Source organism: Kogia breviceps, chromosome 17 (genome assembly GCF_026419965.1).
Source record: "Kogia breviceps isolate mKogBre1 chromosome 17, mKogBre1 haplotype 1, whole genome shotgun sequence".
In the NCBI taxonomy this organism is placed as follows: Eukaryota; Metazoa; Chordata; class Mammalia; order Artiodactyla; family Physeteridae; genus Kogia; species Kogia breviceps.
The window spans coordinates 74,318,403-74,337,416 of record NC_081326.1 but is presented as its reverse complement, the minus strand read 5'-3'; the positions used below and the strand labels follow the sequence as shown (position 1 = coordinate 74,337,416).

At 56.4% G+C, this 19,014-nt stretch overlaps 1 protein-coding gene and 1 long non-coding RNA gene across 3 annotated transcripts in view; one reads left to right on the top strand and one right to left on the bottom strand.

Moving 5' to 3' along the window:
- Window positions 1-9,556: 9,556 nt before the first annotated feature.
- LOC136792960 (uncharacterized) lies at window positions 9,557-16,175 on the bottom strand. Of its 2 annotated transcripts, XR_010837599.1 has the most exons (3): window positions 15,769-16,175; window positions 10,990-12,466; window positions 9,557-9,580 (listed from the first exon to the last, which is right to left on the bottom strand). It is a non-coding gene; the product is annotated as an uncharacterized lncRNA (long non-coding RNA). The 2 variants fall into 2 exon arrangements; XR_010837598.1 differs by lacking the exon at window positions 9,557-9,580 and having other exon boundaries at window positions 10,957-12,466.
- Window positions 15,337-19,014, top strand: part of KCNK9 (potassium two pore domain channel subfamily K member 9) — a 93,221-nt gene continuing 89,543 nt past the window's right edge. The window contains exon 1 of the mRNA XM_059042700.2: window positions 15,337-15,997. Within this exon, the coding sequence (XP_058898683.1) occupies window positions 15,343-15,997 (655 nt within the window). The 5' untranslated portion in view covers window positions 15,337-15,342. The remainder of the gene's footprint in view (window positions 15,998-19,014) is intronic.

The window sequence follows — 19,014 nt, the reverse complement described above, 5'->3', positions numbered from 1 at the left end:
TTCTAGGGAGGAGGCGAAAATGAGCACCAGAAGTTTCTACCACACCTAGTGAGGCTGAACTGGTCCGACCCTAAGAGCCAGCGATTCTACTGCCACGTACATAACGTAATGAATGCACAGTGGCTTGTGTAACATGAGCTGTGTGCCAGAATGTTTATAGCAGAATTGTTCATAGTGGGAAAAAAAGGACATAAGTTCACCTTCCATGGTAAGAATGGAACGTACAGATCCGTTTTAGCATATTCATATAGGAGAATAGTGTACAGTGATGAATATGCGGCAGTGTGGATCCACTTCCAAAACATAACGTTGATGGAAGAAAGCAGGCAACAGAAAAGCACATGCAATATGATTCTAATTACATGAAGTCCAAAAAGCAAATCAGTGTATTTGTTAAGGATACATAGCAAGTTGTTACCAAAAAAAAAGACAATAGAGACAGACAAGTGAGTAACTGATACAAAATTTAGCATAGATTCCCTCTGGATTCCCTTAGATCCCTCATGGGACCTGAGAGGGGAGACGGGGCTCTGGGCATCAGGTAATGTTCCATTTATTCACCTGGGCAGTGGAAACTCAGTTCTATGCCTCTCTCCAAAAATTGAGATGTTCAATTCAGGCCCAGGTGATGAGAATTGTCAAAGACATGGCTTTCGGTAAAAATAAAAAAAATTTAAAAATTTTAAAAAAGAGAGAGAGAGAGAGAAAGAAAGCTCCTTTGGCACAGATTCAGCAAACCAATAAAGAAATTCTTTCCTTCCACCTTTAGTTTGCCATTTCAAACCTGCTGATTAATCATAGTATGTTCCTGGCAGCCGCCCAGGCCAGCTCCTCTGAAAATAGGTGAAGTGGGAGCCCTCGGACCTTCAGCACCACGGACAGCAACCCACGGCCGGCCCTTCTGAGACCAGCTCTGTAGGGACACGGAATGTTGCAGAAGGGCAGAGGCCTTCCAGAGTCATGGCCCAGGCAGAGGAGGAGATAGAACTCAGGCCTCCTGACACCTAATCTAGTCGTCGTTGCATTGCTCCTGGCTTTGGCTAAATGGACTGAAACTCCTCCCTGAACCAAGAAGTCGCCAGGGGACTTCCACATGTGGCTTCCACATGTGCCATGGAAAGCTTGGGCTTTGCAGTCAGTCTCAGCGGCGTTGAGATCGGACTCTGCCTGTACCACCTGAGTGCTCGGGAGTCTCTTCACCTCTCCAAGCCTCAGTGTCAATCATATCAACTCCCCACAGAGTTGCTGCGAGAATTCAGTAATATTAGCTCTTGTGCTCTGGTGTGCGTTTAAAACCAAGAAAATTCCCTTTCCCTCAGTGGATTTCATATAGAAAAAAAAAATTGGTTCTTTGGAACATTTAAAAGGTGCTGAAACAACTAGAGGCTGTTCTGGAAATAAACCCCACCAAATTTCCATATAAAATCTTGGCATTTGCTAACAGATATTAAGGCTCCCTTGGATGTGGATGTCTTAGTTTTGTCCAGTCTGGTTCATTCGAGCCCCCTGATCGTTGCCTAATATGTTCTTACTTTGTCATGCCAAGAGACGCTCAGAGAAGAGGGGTGAAAATATGCCTACAAAATGTCCCCGAGGCTAAGGGTCCTCAACCACACGCTGCTTTCCCACAATGAACCTGAAGGGTAATATATTGTTCTCTTGATTAGTCGCTAGATTCTATTTGCTAGTATTTTATTTAGAAATTTTCACCTACATGTGTGCCATCGGTCTATAGTTCCCCTTATTTTGTATTATTTGTATTAAAGATATTCTAGATGCATAGAACGATTAAGGGCATTTCTCTCCTATCCTTTTCTATGGCCTCAAATAGTTTAAACAGTATTAAAATGATTCATTCTTTAGAAATTAGATAAAACTCAGCTGTGAGCCTGTCTGATTCTGCTGTCTTTTCACTGATCGATCTCCAGTCACCTTCTAATCTCTTCTATGGTAATTAGTCTATTAAAATTTTCCATTTTTTCTTGGACTGATTTTGGTAATTTACTAGGAAATCATCCATTTCCCTGAGGTTTTCAATTTGTTATCACAGAGTTGCGTGTAATATTCTCCCATAATTATTTTTATCTCTCCTGTATCTGTAGTTATATTGGTATGTCTGCCTTCTTACTCCTAATCTTGTCTAATTTTACTCTCTCTCTTCATTCTCCATAATTGGACTCACGAGAGTTTTTTCTATTTTATTAGCCATTTCAAAGAATAAGCTTTTGCATTTACATATTCTTCCCACTATTTAATTTTTTTTCTATTTCATCAATTTCAGTTCTTTATGAATTCCCCTTTCCTTGTTTCTTTTGTTGTTTCTTTTCCTAATTGCTTGAGACAAGTACTAAAAATGATGTTATGTTTAGCCTTTGCCCCTTCGAATGAAGGCATTTAGGCTGTGTGTTTCTAAGCTGTTATCTTTACTCCATATGTTTTAACATGAAGCATTTTCTTTTTCTTTGTTTTCCAGATGATATATAACTTTTCCCTTGATTTTTCTCTTTGATCCAAGAGTTATGCATGAATGTTTTAAATTTGCAAGTAAAGTGTTTGGCTCCCATTTTATTATTAATTACTACTTGTGTTGAATATGGCTGGAGCGTGAGGCCTGTGAAAACTTCATTCTTGGGTTCTTGAATTTGGTAATGTTTTCTTGTCAGCCTATTATATACTGATTTTCCTCAGTGACATTTGGGCACATAAACAGGGATTCACTATTTGAAAAAAAAAAGAAATATATATATATATATATAAAAACTATATTATATATACGTTCACAGTTATTGGTTGCATTATTCAGTTCTGGTGTTATTACTTTGTTGTTTTTGAATTTCAAATGTACATAAAAGCAGAGAGATAACGTATACTATACATCCATCATCAAGATTCAATAACTGTGTACGTTTCGCTATGTTTGTGTTTTACTGAGGTATTTAGAATTAAATTATAGGCTTCATGGCATTTCACCCTCGATACCTCAGTTTAATCTCTTTACTAAAGAAGGATGCTTCCCTACTTAACCACATGACACCATGACTGCGCCTGAGAAAATAACAGTGATGTTCTATAATCTTCCAAAACTCCATCCATATTCAAATTTCCCTAATTGTCCCTAAAACAGCTTTTAAAAATCTGATTTGTTCAAACTAGGATCCAATCAATGGCCATGCAATAATTTTGATAGCCTCCTAATTTCTAACAGTCTCTTAATGTCTAATACTCTTGTCCATTTCTCACAGAGATCGTGCAGTGGTCTCTCACTATAATTATACTTTTATCAGGTTCTCTTTCCTTTCCTAATAGGTTCTGCTTATATATTTAACTCTTTTTTTCTTTTTAAATACAGGCTTATGACTGTATGGCACTTACTTCATTGTATAACATTCTAATTTATCACATATAAATATTTTAAACCTTTTTGAGATTACTATCTACCCATCCTACTTTATTTTCATTTACTTTATCCTTATAGATATTTTCCCAGCAACTTATTTTATTTTATTATTATTTTTAATGTCTTTTTTCTAACATCTTTAGTAGAGTGTAATTGCTTTACAATGTTGTGTTGGACTTGCAGCCTCCAGAACTGTGAGAAACAAATATGAGTTGTGTAAGCCCCCCAGACTGTGGTATTTTGTTATGATCGCCCAAACAGATAGACCTAAGACCCCTTCCATTGCACCGATGGCCATTCTCTCTTCCCTGTTTCCCAGATCTCTCTACTTTGAAAATAAGATACCACCCATTCCACACAATAAGATATTCTATTTTTCCCCGATTATTCCTCCCCAGTCTAATAAGATGACACTTCTAGACATCGTTTATTTTCTTCCTTTCCGCTCCCCCTCCAAGATGAGATCCTTGCAAAGTTTAGAAATTTCCTTCCTGGCCATAACTTGTAGCTATTGCTGAGCTATGACTTTTATAAATAGACTATCATTACAATGTTTCCTTTCAGTACGGACCTTCAATTTTAGGAACCCTTACTTAGCACTTAGATGATACAGTCTGAGACAGGTCTATCCTTATTCATTTTTATTCAATTTACCACATAGCAAGTTCCCCTACACACCATTATGTCTTTCCCTTTTCATCATTCTTCATTTCGTGGGCTCTGTTCTTTCTTCTTTATTTTCAGGTTTGGGTCTTCTCTTGAGTCTTCTTCAAATGAAGGATGCAGGGGACAGAAGAGAATTTGGGAAGTGTACTCTCAGAATCTTCCTTTTGCCTTCACGGGTGAGTGGGAACTTGCCTAGGGACAGGATTCTTGGGTGAAGGTCTTTGCTGGGTATGAGGGTGGACAGAAGACCTCCGGCTTGGCCGTGTGGCCTGCTTTGGCCAACACAGCACATTCAGAAGTGATGGAGGATGTTTCTGGGCAGAAGCTTTGGGCACCACGGTGAAATCTGTCAGATTCCGTCTCCCTGTCGGGGTTGGTGGAAGCCTAGGACAGGGGAGCATCTGTCAGCCTGGGTCTCAGGGGGCCAGTGAACAGAGCTACTATCAACTCACATGAGCAGGAAATAGGCCTTTGTAATTTGAGCCACTGATTTTTTTATTTAAAAAAATTTCTGGTACTGATGTGTCTCGGTCAGTGCAGGCTGCTGTGACAAAATACTGCAAACAGTGGTGGGGATGTGGGTTGACAAACAACAGACATTTATTTCTCACCGTTCTGGAGGCTGGAGTGTCCAAGACTGGGTGCTGGCAGATCCGGCACGTGGCAAGAGCCCTCTTCCTGGTTTGCAGACGCCCTTTCTCACTGCGTCCTCACGTGGCCGAGAGATAGTGAGAGAGAGAGAGGGCTCTGATCTCTTCCTCTTACTATGAGAACCCTAATCCCATTACGGGGCCACACTCCCATGACCTCAGCTAAACCCGATCACCCCCCAACGGCCCCGCCACCAAATGCCGTCACGCTGAGGGTTAGGGTTTCAACATAGGAACGTGGGGGGCACAGACATTCAGTCCATAACGTGCTGTATAATCTATCCCACCCTGACTGACTCAGAAACCAATAGGATGTGGGGTGTTCTCACCAGGTACAACTCTCCCCGTCCTGTCTGGCTCTGGGCACCCCCTAGATGCCATGATTTTCTTTCTCAGCTCTTTGGAGGCTCCGATCTGATAGCTGAGTGCCCCTGTGTTAATCTGGGTCCTCCAAGAAGCAGATGTTGAGATGCAGCTAAACGCAGAAGAAATTTACTAGGGAGGACACTTAAGAGAGGAAACGGGGAGGGAGCTGGGAGAGCCATCACACCGTGATCTGACCCAAGCGAAAGAGGGAGGGAAGGAAGGAGGGTAGGGTGGAAACCAAATACTCAGTTAAATTTAGCTGCCCAAAGGCTACTGCTCAGAGGAGGCAAATAGACAGGAGGTGAAGTGAGGCCTGGCCCCAGAGTCTGGCCTGACCCTTTTCCTGAGGCTTTCCATGGCAGCTGAGGTGCAGGCCAGAACACAGGTCAGTATGGCCAAGCATGGGCTGCACAGGAGAGAAAGGGGTGTGGGGTGCGTTGGGGACTGAATTGTGGACAGTATTGCTGATGAAGGATCGTGAAAGCCAAGATGTACACAGTACATCGGTCTGTGGTTGTCACATACGCAAGGGACGGGATCTCTGCCTGTGGCTCCGTCCAAGCTGCACAGCGGCAACCGAGTGCGGGAAAAACAGTCGTGCCGCCTGTGGTGTGGTTCTTCTCAGCTCAGCCTTCTCTCCTGGGCGTCCTCGTCTCTAACCGTATCCTCGAACCTTCGTGAACATCCATCCCCTTTGCGTTCTCACCTGCTCCCTTGCACTTGACGCTTAAGGAAGGTCTTACATCAGCATCCGCGGACTTTAGGGTGTAAAAGTCAGTGTTTCCCAGGGCCGGACCCATTGCTGAAATGGTGCGAACTTCCCTGGGGAAAATCCTTAGGATTTTGTTTCTTTATATTTCTCTCTACTTTTTATATTTTATGCAAAAAGTATTGTTTGTGATCAAGAATAAGTAAATTAAAAGGGTACAATGATTATAAAGAGTCAGTAATTGGACCTGCCACCGTTAAAGAGATTTCAGGCCTCTGAGTGGAGGGTGTGAGAGGCATTTGGGGAACTGGGGGCTCTTCCTGTTGCTGCGGAAATCACACCTCGTCCACCAGGCCCGTCCTAGGTCGTTGCAGACCAGACAGCATCAGAAGCTGCATTGATTTCACCCAACTCACCCCCAGGGCGCCCGCTCCCCTGTGAGTGGACCCCGGCCCCGACAAGAGACGCTCCGCAGCGGCCTCTGGGCGGCTGGGGCCACGGGCTGCGTGCGCCGCAGGCCCAGCCGCTTCACAGTCGTAAGAGTCGGAGTCACCATTGTTTTAACTGACCCCCCATTTCTTGGGGATCCTTCTCCTTCCAGGTTGGAGAAGCTCCCCAGGTGCTCTGTGGTGCTGACTCTGCAGGACGTGGGCGCCCCTCCCTGTCCAATGAGGCGGATGTGCCTCCTCCCCCTCCCCACACGGTGCACGCCTGGACTTGCGTGAATGCGCAAGTGAAATCCGTCTTCCTCCCGCGGGCTGCGAGAGCCTCTGTGATCTGGCCCTGCCTTCCGTCCTCCCGGGGGTGCTCGGAGCCCTGACCTCTGACCTCATCTTGTGCCAACTTCCTCTGGGCCAGCATCCCAGCGACATTTGCCTTCTGGCTCTTCCCTGAATAAGCCAGTGTCCCTCCCCTGACCCCAGGGCCCTTGCACAGGCTGTTCCCTCTGCTTAGACACCCTTTCCTGGGTCCAAACGTGTCATTCAAGTCTCAGTTCCAGTGTCATCTCCACGGGCTGGCCATCCCTGACCACTGCCCCGCAGATCTCTCTCTGCTTAGTACACTTTTCACTGTCCCGTGTTTCTCATCTTCCTGCAGTCACCTGTCTCTGGCTTTTCCCCGATGGTTAACTGGGTTCCTGTTCACTTTCCCAGCAGGCCGACTGCTCCGTGACAGCAGAGACCTTGCTGCTGGCTCCCCAAGACTCCTCGAGGCAAGGGCTGGATTGCCAAGCTATGTGCACTCCCTGGAGACCCTCTGGGGGGCCCTGGACCTGGGCTCGGGGGCCTGGGAGGTGAATGGTGTCCCGGCTCTGCAGACGATGATGACTCCGTGACCTCCCGTAAGTCCCTGGGCTTCTCCAGGCTGCGGCCTCCTTATTCATCAAACGAGGAAGGAGACCTAATTGCCGGTGTACCTTCTGGCCCTGTGGGAAGAGACTTAAACCCTGGATGGGGCCCTACCACGCGTGCGTCCTCAGAGTGTAGCTGCGTCAGCTCCACGCCCGTAGCAACCAGAGAGCTGGGGTCAGCCCATCCCACGGCCTGCGGACTGGCCAGGAAGCCCTTTGGGGTGCCACAGTCCAGGCTGGTCTGGGCTCCCGTAGCCCCCGTGACCCACGGGTCTCCAGCTCCAGACCTGCCATGGCCATCTCCCATCTATCTTGTGTCACAAACTCCCAGCCCCTGGCTGGCACGGCGGCCCCGAGCCTGGCAGATGGTGTTGGGGCAGAGAGCAGCTCAGGGGCAGAGAAAGCCTCTCTGAAGCCCCAGACCCTTGCAGAGCTCCCATCAACTCAGTGGATGTTTCCTGATCCCTACTCTGTGCTGGGGACACGGACAGGTCGGACAGGCCCTGTCCTAGGAATCTCGAGGCCTGGACCGGAGCAGGGGATGGAACAACAGTGCTGAGGACAGGGGCTCTTCGCATCGGGGCACATGGGCCGTGCCCGGACCCCACCTGGGCCAGGAGGGCTCCCAGTGGAAGGCTCCCGTGGAAGAGGCGCCTCTGGAGGCACCCCAGCCTCTCTTCCCTCCCCCTGGAGGTGACAGGCCCGTGATGATACAAACGATACACCTGCGAGTCCCCAAAATAGCAGCAGTGTGTACAGGGATGCCGTGTCTCGCTGCGAAATCGCTGCCACCTCGGCTGCGTTTGCAAAAATACCTTCTGCCACACAAAGGTGAAAATGGCAGAGGCGAGAACCAGCCTTCTGAAAAGGAAAAATATTCAAACACCTTCCGCGGGGATCTGTAAACTCTCGGCACAGGGACAACGATGGCGCCATGTGACTGGACTAAAGTTAGCTCCCACCCGGAGGAAGCCGGCTGCCCGGCCAGGGAGGCGGAGGGAGGAGGGCCGCGTGTCCTCCGCGGGGCGGGCGGGGCGAGCTCCCGCACCGCGCGGCCCCGCCTGCGGGCCAGGCCCCCCCCCCCCACCGGCGAGCCGCGCACGCCTCCCCGCGCTTCCTCCGGAGGGATGGAGAGCCCTCTTCCGCCCTTGCCAGCCAACCGGTGGGGCGGGGGCAGGGGCACGGGGCGGGTCGCCCACTCGCGCACGGTCACGGCCGGTGGAAACGACAAGCTTGGGATTTGGATCCCGGCCGCCTGCCTCGGAAGCCGGTACCTATCCCGCAGCCCGAGGGCCCGTCGGGTCCGTCTGGGAGAACGGAGCTGCTGCTGGTGCCGGAGAGCCTGCTCGCCCCCCGTGTGCATGCTTTAGGGACACGATGCCTCGGGCGGGGGGCGGGGGTCCGCAGAGCAGCCCGCACGCCCCGGCTCTGCCCCGTGCCCGCGCTGGACAACTTCCAGGCGTCCCTGTCCACAGGCACGTCAACAACCGCGGGCATCCCGTCTCGCACCCGAGCGCGAGCTTCCCCGCGTCCCGCATTTAGAGCGTTCTCCGTAAGCTATTGTTTGCTTTTAGGAGCGGAAGATTTTTCATTTTTAATTATTCTTATTTACGTCAGCATTAGTATTACGAAGGAGAAGAGCTGGGTTCAACAAATGTCCCCTCTCTATGCGTGTCTAATGCTTTTACGCACTGGGTGGTGAGGAGGTGACTGAGAGAAAGGTCACCAGTGCCATTTCCTGGCCACCGGTATGTCGTTCTTGAATCCATTTCATTAATCTAGTCAGCACATGCCCAGGAGCCTCTGCTCTGCAAAGCCCCGCGTACCCAGAGGCCGAGGCTGGGGACAGGATGCCCTCCCCACTGCCCAGGAGTCCCGCTGTGGGTGTGGACATGCTGCCCTCCCATCTCCTGGGCCTGGTTTTCGAGCAGCCTCCCTCAGGGGGTTGGTCCTGCCGCTCAGGCTTCGGTTAATGAGCCCCTCCTGGTGGGCACGGGGTTCGTGCCCCTCCAGCAGCCCCCCTCAGGAGCTGTAAGCCGCTGAAGCCTCTGCCGATGGCCTGATTGATCCTGGCAGCACTGGGGCTCCGTGGGGAACACGATGGAGCTATTTATGGATCAGGTGTGGAGCTGGGCAATGGTTCAGGCTTCATGCGTTAAGAAGCCTGAAATCCACTAATCATATTTCCTGCAGTAAAGCAAGGGCTTGTGTGTGTGTGTGTTGTGGCGGGGGGCGGGGGGGGGAGGGGGTTGGGGGCTGCCCTTGGCTCGAAGGAGGGGCCCCTGGCCTTGCCTCTGCCCTCATTTGCGTGTCACCCTGAGTCCCAGAGAGGGGCTGGCTGGCTCCTCACCTGCTAGATGAACTTCCCACTCTTAAGAGTTCTCTAACTCCGGGGAAAGAGCAGATCCTCCCTGAGCCTCGAATCTGCACACCGATCATTCCTGCAACAGTTCAGAGTGTGAATCTCCCAGGTGTCTTTGCCCACGTGGTCACAGTTGGAGACATCACCGCACAAGGAGAACTCTGGGGCTCAGAAATTCCAAGCAAGACCCCCCCTTGGGCTTCACATCTCAGGGAGGAGCCCACCCATCTGGGGCTTTGTGTCCTCACATCACCTGTTGATGGACTTTTGGGGCAGCTGGAGGTCCAGCAGCCCCAGGTCACAGGCTCTGACTGTCCACCCTATGAACTACTTCCCCTGCCCCTGACATGACATTCTGGAATCCTCTGGGCAGACCGAGCCTGGCCGGCCTCAGTTTCCCTTTTCTGGCATTGGCTCTGCCTCTTGTGTCTTGGAAGCCCTGGGCCATTTCCCTGCTTCCCTCCACCGACTCAGCGCTTCAGCCCTGGGGCCAGCCTTAGCATGTTTGGGATTTAACCATGGAGCCAGTGAAACAACTTTTAGCACCTCCTGTGTACCAGGGACTGTGCTGACTCTCCCTCTTCCTTCTCAGCCTCTTCGCCATCACACTGGTCCAGCCTGGTTGCCTGTGCCTGGAGAGAAGGACGCAGCCCCCCAGCTCCCAGCCCACCCCACAAAGGATCTGCAGTCATGGTCACTGTCCTAAGCTTAGAGCCTTGGCCTCATCACCGGCCAAGGGGATGATGGTGGCCTCACAGAGTCATCATGATGAGTGCTCAATGCCCAGCTCAGGCTGAACACCCAGCAGGTGCTCAAGAAAGGCTCACTCAGGACCAGCCCACCAGGGCGCCATACACCACCATCATGGTGGCACTTGTTCACGGCTCCCTACGTCCTCTCACAATGGGTGTAAACACTTCTTTGGCATCTCAGCTGGGGCCAGATTGGTGATGGCCTTGAAAGGAAACAGGTGAGCACTGAGCCCAGGATGAGCCCTGTGTGGACCCCTGTGTTCAAGATTCTCAGGCTGTAACAGATCTCGACCAAAAACAGGGCTGGGATTGATTAGCAATGTCTGCTGTGGGCCCAGGCCAAGGGAAGGCAGCCTGTGTGCCAATACTGGTGAGCTCACCCTTGGACCCACTCCCCTCTCCAGGCTCACTCCTCACTCCTTCCACTGTCTGAGCTCTTGTTGCTTACTACCCTCTCTTCCACCTCTGCATTTCGTGTTCTTTCTCCTCCTTCTTCATTGCATTGGACGCCCAGGGACATCAGAGTCAAGGCCTAAACCTCAGAGACTCTCGGGGTCCTGGCAGGCAACCACCTTTGCCATCTGCACAGCTATTTTTTTTTTTTCTTTCACTCTTCTGCATCTACCTCTTCCTGCCTTCCTTTGAGAGATCTCGCTTGGGGTGATGACTCTAGACGCACTGGCACGTGAACTCAACTCTGCTCTTTAGTTTTAACAAACATTTATTGTGCACCTACTGTGTGGCAGGTCCTGCATGACCAAGTTGAGGCCGGCATGGCCCCTGTCCTCAAGGAGCTGACAGTCTGGCAGGGGAGGTGTTACTGGCACCAAAGGGGTCACAGGATAGAAGTATGTGCAGGGACACAGGCGCCTCATCCAGGCTGGGGACAGGGGAAGCTTCTGGAGGAGATGCTGCCAGAGCTGAATCTTGAAAGATGAGGAGACGGAGCCTGAAGAGGACAGGGAAAGGTATATAGGCAGAGGGAACAGCATAAGCAAAGGCACGGAGGTGTGATGTGCTGCACGGGGTGGCTGGCCTGGAGCACGGTACTTCCCTGCTTCCCGCCCGCAGCTGAGTCTTTCACAGACACACATAGCGCTGATGTAGAAGCAGCACTAGACTGGGAGTGAGATCCACTCTGACTCACTGAGGGGCCCGAATAAGCTGGTCGGCCTCTCTGGGTAACACGGGGTAGTGATTCGTAGCCCCAGGGGCTACGGACACGTCCACTGTGTGTAAAGAACCTAGCAACCAACTAGGTGGTAGATAGCGTTATAAAACCATGATGTTCTCTATTATCTAATCAGATACATCTGTTTTTACTAAAGAAGACACTGAGGTCCAGGTAGGCCCAGGGACAGATCGCTGGAGGGGCACAGACGGGCTGCCAGCTCACAGGCACCAGCAGCACTGGTCTTCTTGGGACCAACTCACAGTGGCCTAAACCAAAAAGTGAATGTATTTGCTCCCTGTAGGGGAGTGGCCTGCAGCCTCAGTACCTGCCTCCCTCCCACGCCTCCTCAAAGAAATGCTTTCCCAGGGTTCTCATTGGTTGAGAGGTGAGCCACGCCCAGCCAATCACCGTGGCTGGGGGAAACCTGGCTCTGATTGGCCACACCTGTGCTCTGAATCCACCTCTAGGCTGAGCTGGAGTTGGTGCTGCCAGACCACAGGGGCAGAGAGGGAGGTGGTCTCCCCAGACGCACTGCCACCAGCCTAACTGCTTTCTGGACCGTCATGCGGCGGCAACCCACAGTGCTAGCTGAGCACCTGCCTTGGGCATGCGTGCTGAGGACACGGGCAAGATGGCAAGCCCCAGGCTCTGCTTCAAGGAGCTCACTTCCACCTGCGGGTCAAGACCATGGAAGGAGAGTGTAGGGTGAGGAGAGGAGTATGGGTGCTGGATGGACAGACTAGGAAACCCTCCTTTTACCCCCCTCCGCGACCAGGAACCCTCCAGAGGCCCGGCTCCCAGGCTTGTTTCTCTTGAGTCCAAAGGCCATATTTGGGGGTGGATGGGGGGAAGTAAAGGAAGAAACGGCGTTTGGGAGTGGTCTGTGGCTATTCGTGGCACTGTGAACTTGGGGTCAGAAGGCAGCTGGGTCCTTGAAGGAACGCAGGACAGAAGCCAGGAGGAGGTTAAGTGCTGGTTCTGGATCCGAATTGCCTGTGTCCCTGGGCACGTGATCCTCTCCCGTTGGAAGTGTTCCCATCTGTAAAGCAAGCGGTTTGGACTAGTTTATCTCTGAGGTCCCTTCCAATACGCACACAAAGCTGCTCCGTTTTCCCGAAAGGTTGTATGTAAACTGAATAAAAGTGGCTCCCCACAAAGCTTCGAATCTGTGGGTGGAGAGCACCCCATCCCCCGCTCCCGCACCTGCCAGCGGGGACAGCTTGCACTTTCCTAGAGGCGTTGACTCAAAGCGGGACGACCTGTGGGTCGGAGTCCAGTGCCCCCTGGTGGCGTCCAGGCGGGCAGGCTGCTTCCGGACGGCGTAGGCCCGACGGCTGTGACTCAGGGGTGGCGCCGCTGCAGGGCGGCGGGAGGCCCGACTGGGGTTCCGTCGTGGGCCGAGCCACGGCGCAATTAATTACAAGCTGCTGGGAATCCTTGTCGCCCGCTCGCGGTGACTCACCGGGCGGCCAGGCTCATTCGCCGAGCGCGGGGGCCTCGGTTTCCAAAATGAATTCTGGAGAGAGCGCCTGCTAGGGGTGGGGCTCCCCCCGCCCCGCGGGCGAGCTCAGACCCCGTGGACACCGGGCGGCCTACACGTCGCCCACAGCGGGAGCCCCCTTCCCTGGTGCGCCCGGGGCGCAAGCACCCGCGAGTCCCCAAAATGTGATGGAGAGCATCCCCGCCGGGGAGCCTCCGTGGGTCCCTAGACTCGCTCGACCCAGACAGAGTCCTGGGGGCGACCCGAGGGGTCAGGGCTCCCGGAGCGAGCTGCGCGAGGGTTGAGTATAATTCCCTGGCCCACCCCTCATAGTCCAAGGCTATATGCCCCTGCCCCGTTTTTCAGCCCGCCGCCGGGGAGGAGGTGGCGCCCCTTTCCCCAAGTCGCCATGTCTTTCTTGGCTGGGGTCCAAGGGAGATCTCCTGAACCAGGGAAGTGGAGCCCCCGGGGGTCTCCGCCACTTGCGCTTGCCCCTTCCGGGCTCCATTGCTCAAGAGGCAATTAAAGGGGTCGATGGTTGAGGGAAAGCCCCTCGACGACCTGAAGGGAGATGGGCGGAAGAGGGCAAAGGAGGCTGAAATAGAAAGGGGGTAAAGCCGAGCGAGAACTCCTCTCTGGACTCAGGGAATAGCTACGCCCAGGCCGAGCCTCGGGTTTCCTCCCCGGGCTGGTCCCGAGAGGCGCCGTCGCGCGGTGCGGGGAGCAGGGGGGGAGGGTCAGGGTTGAGTTCTGGGTGCACCCCGCGCCCAACCTCGGGGAACCAAGGAGTGTTTCTCGGAAAAGCAACAGGAAGCAGACAGGGAAAGGGGGATGCGGCGTCCTCCCCAGCGGCGCCGATCCCGAGTGGCGGTTCCTCCCATCCTCAGCGCTCTCCCTGGGAATGGCTCAGGTCGGCCGGTGCGGGGCCAACCGGCCGGCGATGCTCTCCGGGTCTGACGCGGCCCTTGGGACCCCAGCACGCGACGAGGAGGTGCCCCAGGCCAGTGACACGCACCCGCGCCCGGGCCGGGTGGCTGACCCTGGGGGAGCCGCGTGCGCCGCCGCGCTCCCGGGAGCCCACCGACCCTCCCCTCGTGCTCCCACCCTCCGCCGGATTTCCCCTCTCCCTTAAGCTGCCTGTCTGCCTTCTCCGGCTGGGCTGCATCCCGTTTCTTCCCCTAACCCCGGGTCCCTCAAACTCTCCGCCTCTCGTGGTTGCATGTGCTCTCGGGGAGCTGGCCTAGAACGGCCCAAGCAGCCTCATTTATCCTCCCATCCCCCGCCAAAACCTGCTGGTGGCTCCGCCCCCCACCCCCTCTCGGGCGACACCCAGTCCTCGGCCCGCCTCCGCCCCCTCCCCGGCTGCACCGGCCGCCCCTCCCGAGCTCCCTTCGCGTGCGCCCTGCGCCGCGTTCGGTCTGCAGCGGGAGCCGCCGCGGCAGCCTCGCCAGCTGGCTGGTGACCAGGCGGGAGGTGGCGCGCCCGGGAGGCTGCGGGAGGGAGGGAGGGAGGGAGGGAGGCCGGGCCTCGGCTTAGCCCGGCCCCCGCCCCCCGTGGCCCTCCCGCTGGAGCGGGGCTGCTGCGCGCGCACGCGCGCGCGCACACACACGCACACACGACCGCCCGCGCGCACACACATGCGCGCGCCCGCGCGCGCATACACACACACACATACACACACAGGCACACATACGCACAGACACACGCACACACACTCGGGCTCCCTCCGGCGCGCACGCACGCAGCGCTCCAGGCAGAGCGGCGTTGCGGCCGCCTCCCCGGACGCCCGGACGCCGGAGGGCCCCGACCCCCGCGCGGCTCATGCGCCCGCGCCCACCCCGCATCTCCGCGAGGCCCGCGGGACCCCTCCCGCCGCCGCCTCCGCCGCGCCCGCCGCCCCCGGAGGAGCGGGCTGGGCGACCGCCGCCGCGCCGTTCCCCGGCCGCCCCCGAGGCCGCTCCGCCGCGGGCCCTGCCACCCGGGGGCCGCGCCCCGCTCCCGCGCCTCGGGGGCTGAGCCGAGCAAACTTCGTGGACCGGCCGACGCCTGGCTGGGACCCCGCCGCGTCCCGGCTCGTCCGGGTGGACGCAGCGCGCTCGGACCTTCGGGCACCCGGCCGCCCCAACCGCTGCACCTGCTCGGCCCCCTCCCCGCTCGCTGGGGACTCCGGAGACGCCGCCACTTCGCAAACTTTTTCACCCCCCTCGAAGGGGAACGCGGAGGGGTAAAAGGGGCAGGAGGCCCCGCGGGGCGCGTGCGGACCTGTGGTCTCCTAGCTGGGCGCCGCCTCCCGGAGCCGGAGCCGGAGCCGGAGGGGCGCGGGCCCCGGCGGCCGCGCTCCGGCTCCCGCGCCCGCCCCTGCTTTTCCGGCGGGAGCTGGGGGCGGGGTGCGGAGGGCAGCGAGGCCCGCGCGGTGCCCGGCGGGGCCGCCGTGCATGGCCCTGCGCAGTGGGGCGGGCTGTTTCGGCCGGGTCTGGCGCAGGGTGTCGGGGCTCCCGGACGCCTGGCCCCGGCGCTCGAGCAGCCTCCTGTGCCTGTCCGCCTTCTCGCCCGAGCCCGGGCCCGCGCCGCCCCTGCCCCGCCAGCCGCCTCGCGGTGGCGGCGGCTGTGGCGGCCCCGGCGGAGGGGGGCCCCCCCAGCCTCCCCGCCCCCCGCCTCCCCGCTGCTGCTGCTGCCGCCGCCGCTTACAACTTGGAGGCGGCGGCGGCGGCGGAGGAGGCGGCGGCGGCCGCCGGGCGCTGCAGTGGGACGCGCGCGGCTGCGAGCCTGCGGGACATGCCCCCCGCGCCGGCTCCTTGCTGGCGGCCATGAAGAGGCAGAACGTGCGGACTCTGTCCCTCATCGTCTGCACCTTCACCTACCTGCTGGTGGGCGCCGCCGTCTTCGACGCCCTCGAGTCGGACCACGAGATGCGCGAGGAGGAGAAGCTCAAGGCGGAGGAGGTCCGGATCAAGGGCAAGTACAACATCAGCAGCGAGGACTACCGGCAGCTGGAGCTGGTGATCCTGCAGGCGGAGCCGCACCGCGCCGGCGTCCAGTGGAAATTCGCCGGCTCCTTCTACTTTGCCATCACGGTCATCACCACCATAGGTAAGGGCCGGGCGCGTCCCGGGAGGAGTCCGGGAGGCGGCTGAGCGCGCGGCGCAGGGCTGGGTGCGGGGCGCCGAGGGTTAAGCGCAGCCTGTCGCCGGGGCCCCTCCCGCAGCGCCCCCTCCTCTCCGGAGCCCCCGCGCCGTCTCAGCCCTCGCGGACCCCACCCGGTGCCCTCCTCCGCGCCGGTGTCTGGGCCGGGCGTGCGAGCCCGGAGCGAGCGTGCCGGAGCCTGGAGGGCGGAGGCGCCACTTTTGCGAAGAGAGTGGAGCGCTAAGAATAATCCCACAGCAGACACCCACCCACCCGCCGCCCCGGCGCGGGCTGGGCTGCGCGGGCCTCCGAGCCTTACACTTACTACCTCTTCGGGAGTTGGAGAGGGCTGGCCTGGCACCTGCGGCGCGGAGACCGACTCAGGGGGCCGCGGACGGCTGTCGGAGCGAGGCAGGCGCTGACCCTCGCCAGCCTCCAGCCTTCTCCGAGCCCAGGGTGCAGTTCTCCTGCCTCCGGGCTCCTCTTCTTCCAAGCTGGAACCTGGTCGTGTCAGGCCCCTGGGAGGAGAGGGTTTGCTCTTTGGTGATGGGGGTGGGTGGGTGGCGGGGCGGTGGCAGCCTGGTGAGAGGCTCTAGGAGCGCGGTGGAGGGCCCGTGCGGGGGGGGGGGGGGTGCGGCGCAGGACCAGCCCACCCCCGGGCTGTGCCGGTGGGTAAGGCACGTGTGCGTATTGCCCAGAAGCCGGGGAAGTTCAGCTCCGGTCCAGGGAGAGAGTCCAGTTGGTACACCCTGGGGGTTTCTGTGGGTCTGAGCCCAAAGGTGCTGCCCGTGAAGCAGCCTCTCGTGGGCACCTAGGGCAGGACCCCCCACTGAGACCAAGGGGTTCAGGCAACTTGCGTCCATCACGCTTGGAGACCTGTGGGAAAGAGAGCAGGTCACTTCATCCCGGTGGATTTGGGGCTGCCCTCCCCGCGGCCGCAGGGGGCAGGGTGGTGTCTCTGTGGTGTGCGCCTTGCCCCGGCGCGGCACCCGGCCTCTCACGGCCGCCTCCTTGGACCTGTCAGGGCCACTGTGTTGGCTCGGGGCCACCTGGGGTTTGCTCCGCTCCAGTCCTTTGCGCCCCTGTGCCCTGAGAAGAGGCCTCCTCCTCCCCAACCTTCTCTCCGTCCCTCCCGCCTGACTTCTCTGGACCTTCTCTGATTTTCCCCTCGATATTTTTCTTCCTCTGGAAAGCTCTGCGTGCTGAAAAAACAGGATTTCTCAGTGCCATATGCAACAGGAAGCGCCAGCACAGGACGGCTTGTCTTTCCTTCTTGGTTGAAAAGAGTTTTTAGAGAGTCATCTTGTTTGAAATGTTTAATTCATTGATGTAGGTTTTTATGTTTTCAGGAGGAAATTGTCCTTCTGTCGTCTGCGGAACCAGCTTTGCTCCTCTTGCCACACGCCCTTGGCCCAGGGGCCCGAGCACAGTAAAGTCCTTCCTTTCCCACCCCGTGCTTCCGGCTCCCGAAAGGGCCAGCCAGTCATAACCATCGTTGCTGTTCTTTACACTTCCAGTGTGAGCCGTGGCCGTGACACACACGCGCAGGGCGTCCATCCTGCGGGGCAGGGCCTGCTTGTGGGAGAGCCGGGGAGCCGGGGATATGCCTCCTTCGCTGGCCGCCCCTGGGGAGGGCAAGAACCCATCATTCCCTAAAGCGCCTTGAGTGATGTAGACCCAAATCGGGTGAAATCTGCGAGCATGCCGGCCACCAGTAGTGAAAGGAGCGCAGGAAACCTTTGGCTGGTCCCAAGAGTTGAACTGCACCATCGAAGAGACGGTTGGAGTTAAAATCAAACCTAGAGATGTTCCATTTACCTGATAAGGTTCTTAGCGATTGTGTTTATTGATTCTGATTGGCAGTTCTGGGCATATGCCTCGAACGGTTGGGGCTCCAAAGAGAAAGGGTCAAGGCAGGGTGGCCAGGCAGCTGATGACCGTGCTGACTGATTCCTCACTTCTTGTGTTGAGTTTCCAACTGATTTTCCAGAAAGAAAGGGTGGAATATCTGTGTAAGGCTAGGAAGAAAAGACCGTCCTAGCTCAGCTGCCCTGCGGCGGAAAGATGCTGAACCCGGAGCCCGCCGACGGGGCTTGGGACCCGAGTCCTGTCAGACGGGACGACCACGAAGTGGACGGTGGTGTGCTGGCTCCCAGCCTGTTTCCCCACCTGTAGAAGGGGCGTGACACTGTAACCTCCCGCCAGGGTGCCTCGGAAGGGCCGGCGGGATCCCTCGTGCCTGCAGCCACCTGGTACAGCGCTGTGTGTGCTTCGTAGGTGAGAATCCATGAATTTTGACATCAGCTGAGCCTGACTCTGCCCTAGGAAGCTGTTTAGCTCTGAAGAGCTCAAATTTATGGGAAACCAAGCACCTTTCTAGTTAATTCTGTTTGTTTTCTTCCTTTTTAACATAAGTGCAAATTCAGGTGCTCCTAGGCCCAGCCCAAAACCCAGCCCCAAGCCAGGCCCTCCGAGGAACCGCCTCCTATCGGACGGGGATATTAACGAGTCAGGCGCATGTTCAGGGGTGCTCTTCTCTTTCATCTAACCTTGAGCGGCTTCTTGAGCATGTGTGCTTCAACTTTGAGCTCGAGTCTCCAAGGTGGGGCAGGAACCACCCTCACTCCCTCTGCTATGATGTACGCTGCTTCCCGGATGCAGTTAGTAGCGCGCTCGGTGAACGGGATTCTAAGAACGTGTGTAATTACCACTTTGCCTTGGATCCGTGGCTGCCGTTCTCGTCAGAGGCTTTGTTGGGCTCTCACACTGACCGCCGCCCAGCTCTCCCGGGAGCCCAGGCACAGGCACCTTTGTCCTAAGGAGGGACAAGCACAGGTCCCACTGGCTCCAAGAAGGCAGATTCACTCCCATCGCTGCTCCAGTTCTGGGTGCCATCCGTCCCCGCTCGCCGCTTCTGATGTCTGTGCCACTTGTAGCTGCTGCCCAGGAGATGGTATTGTTGCGTCTAAATTTGGCGAGCCCGA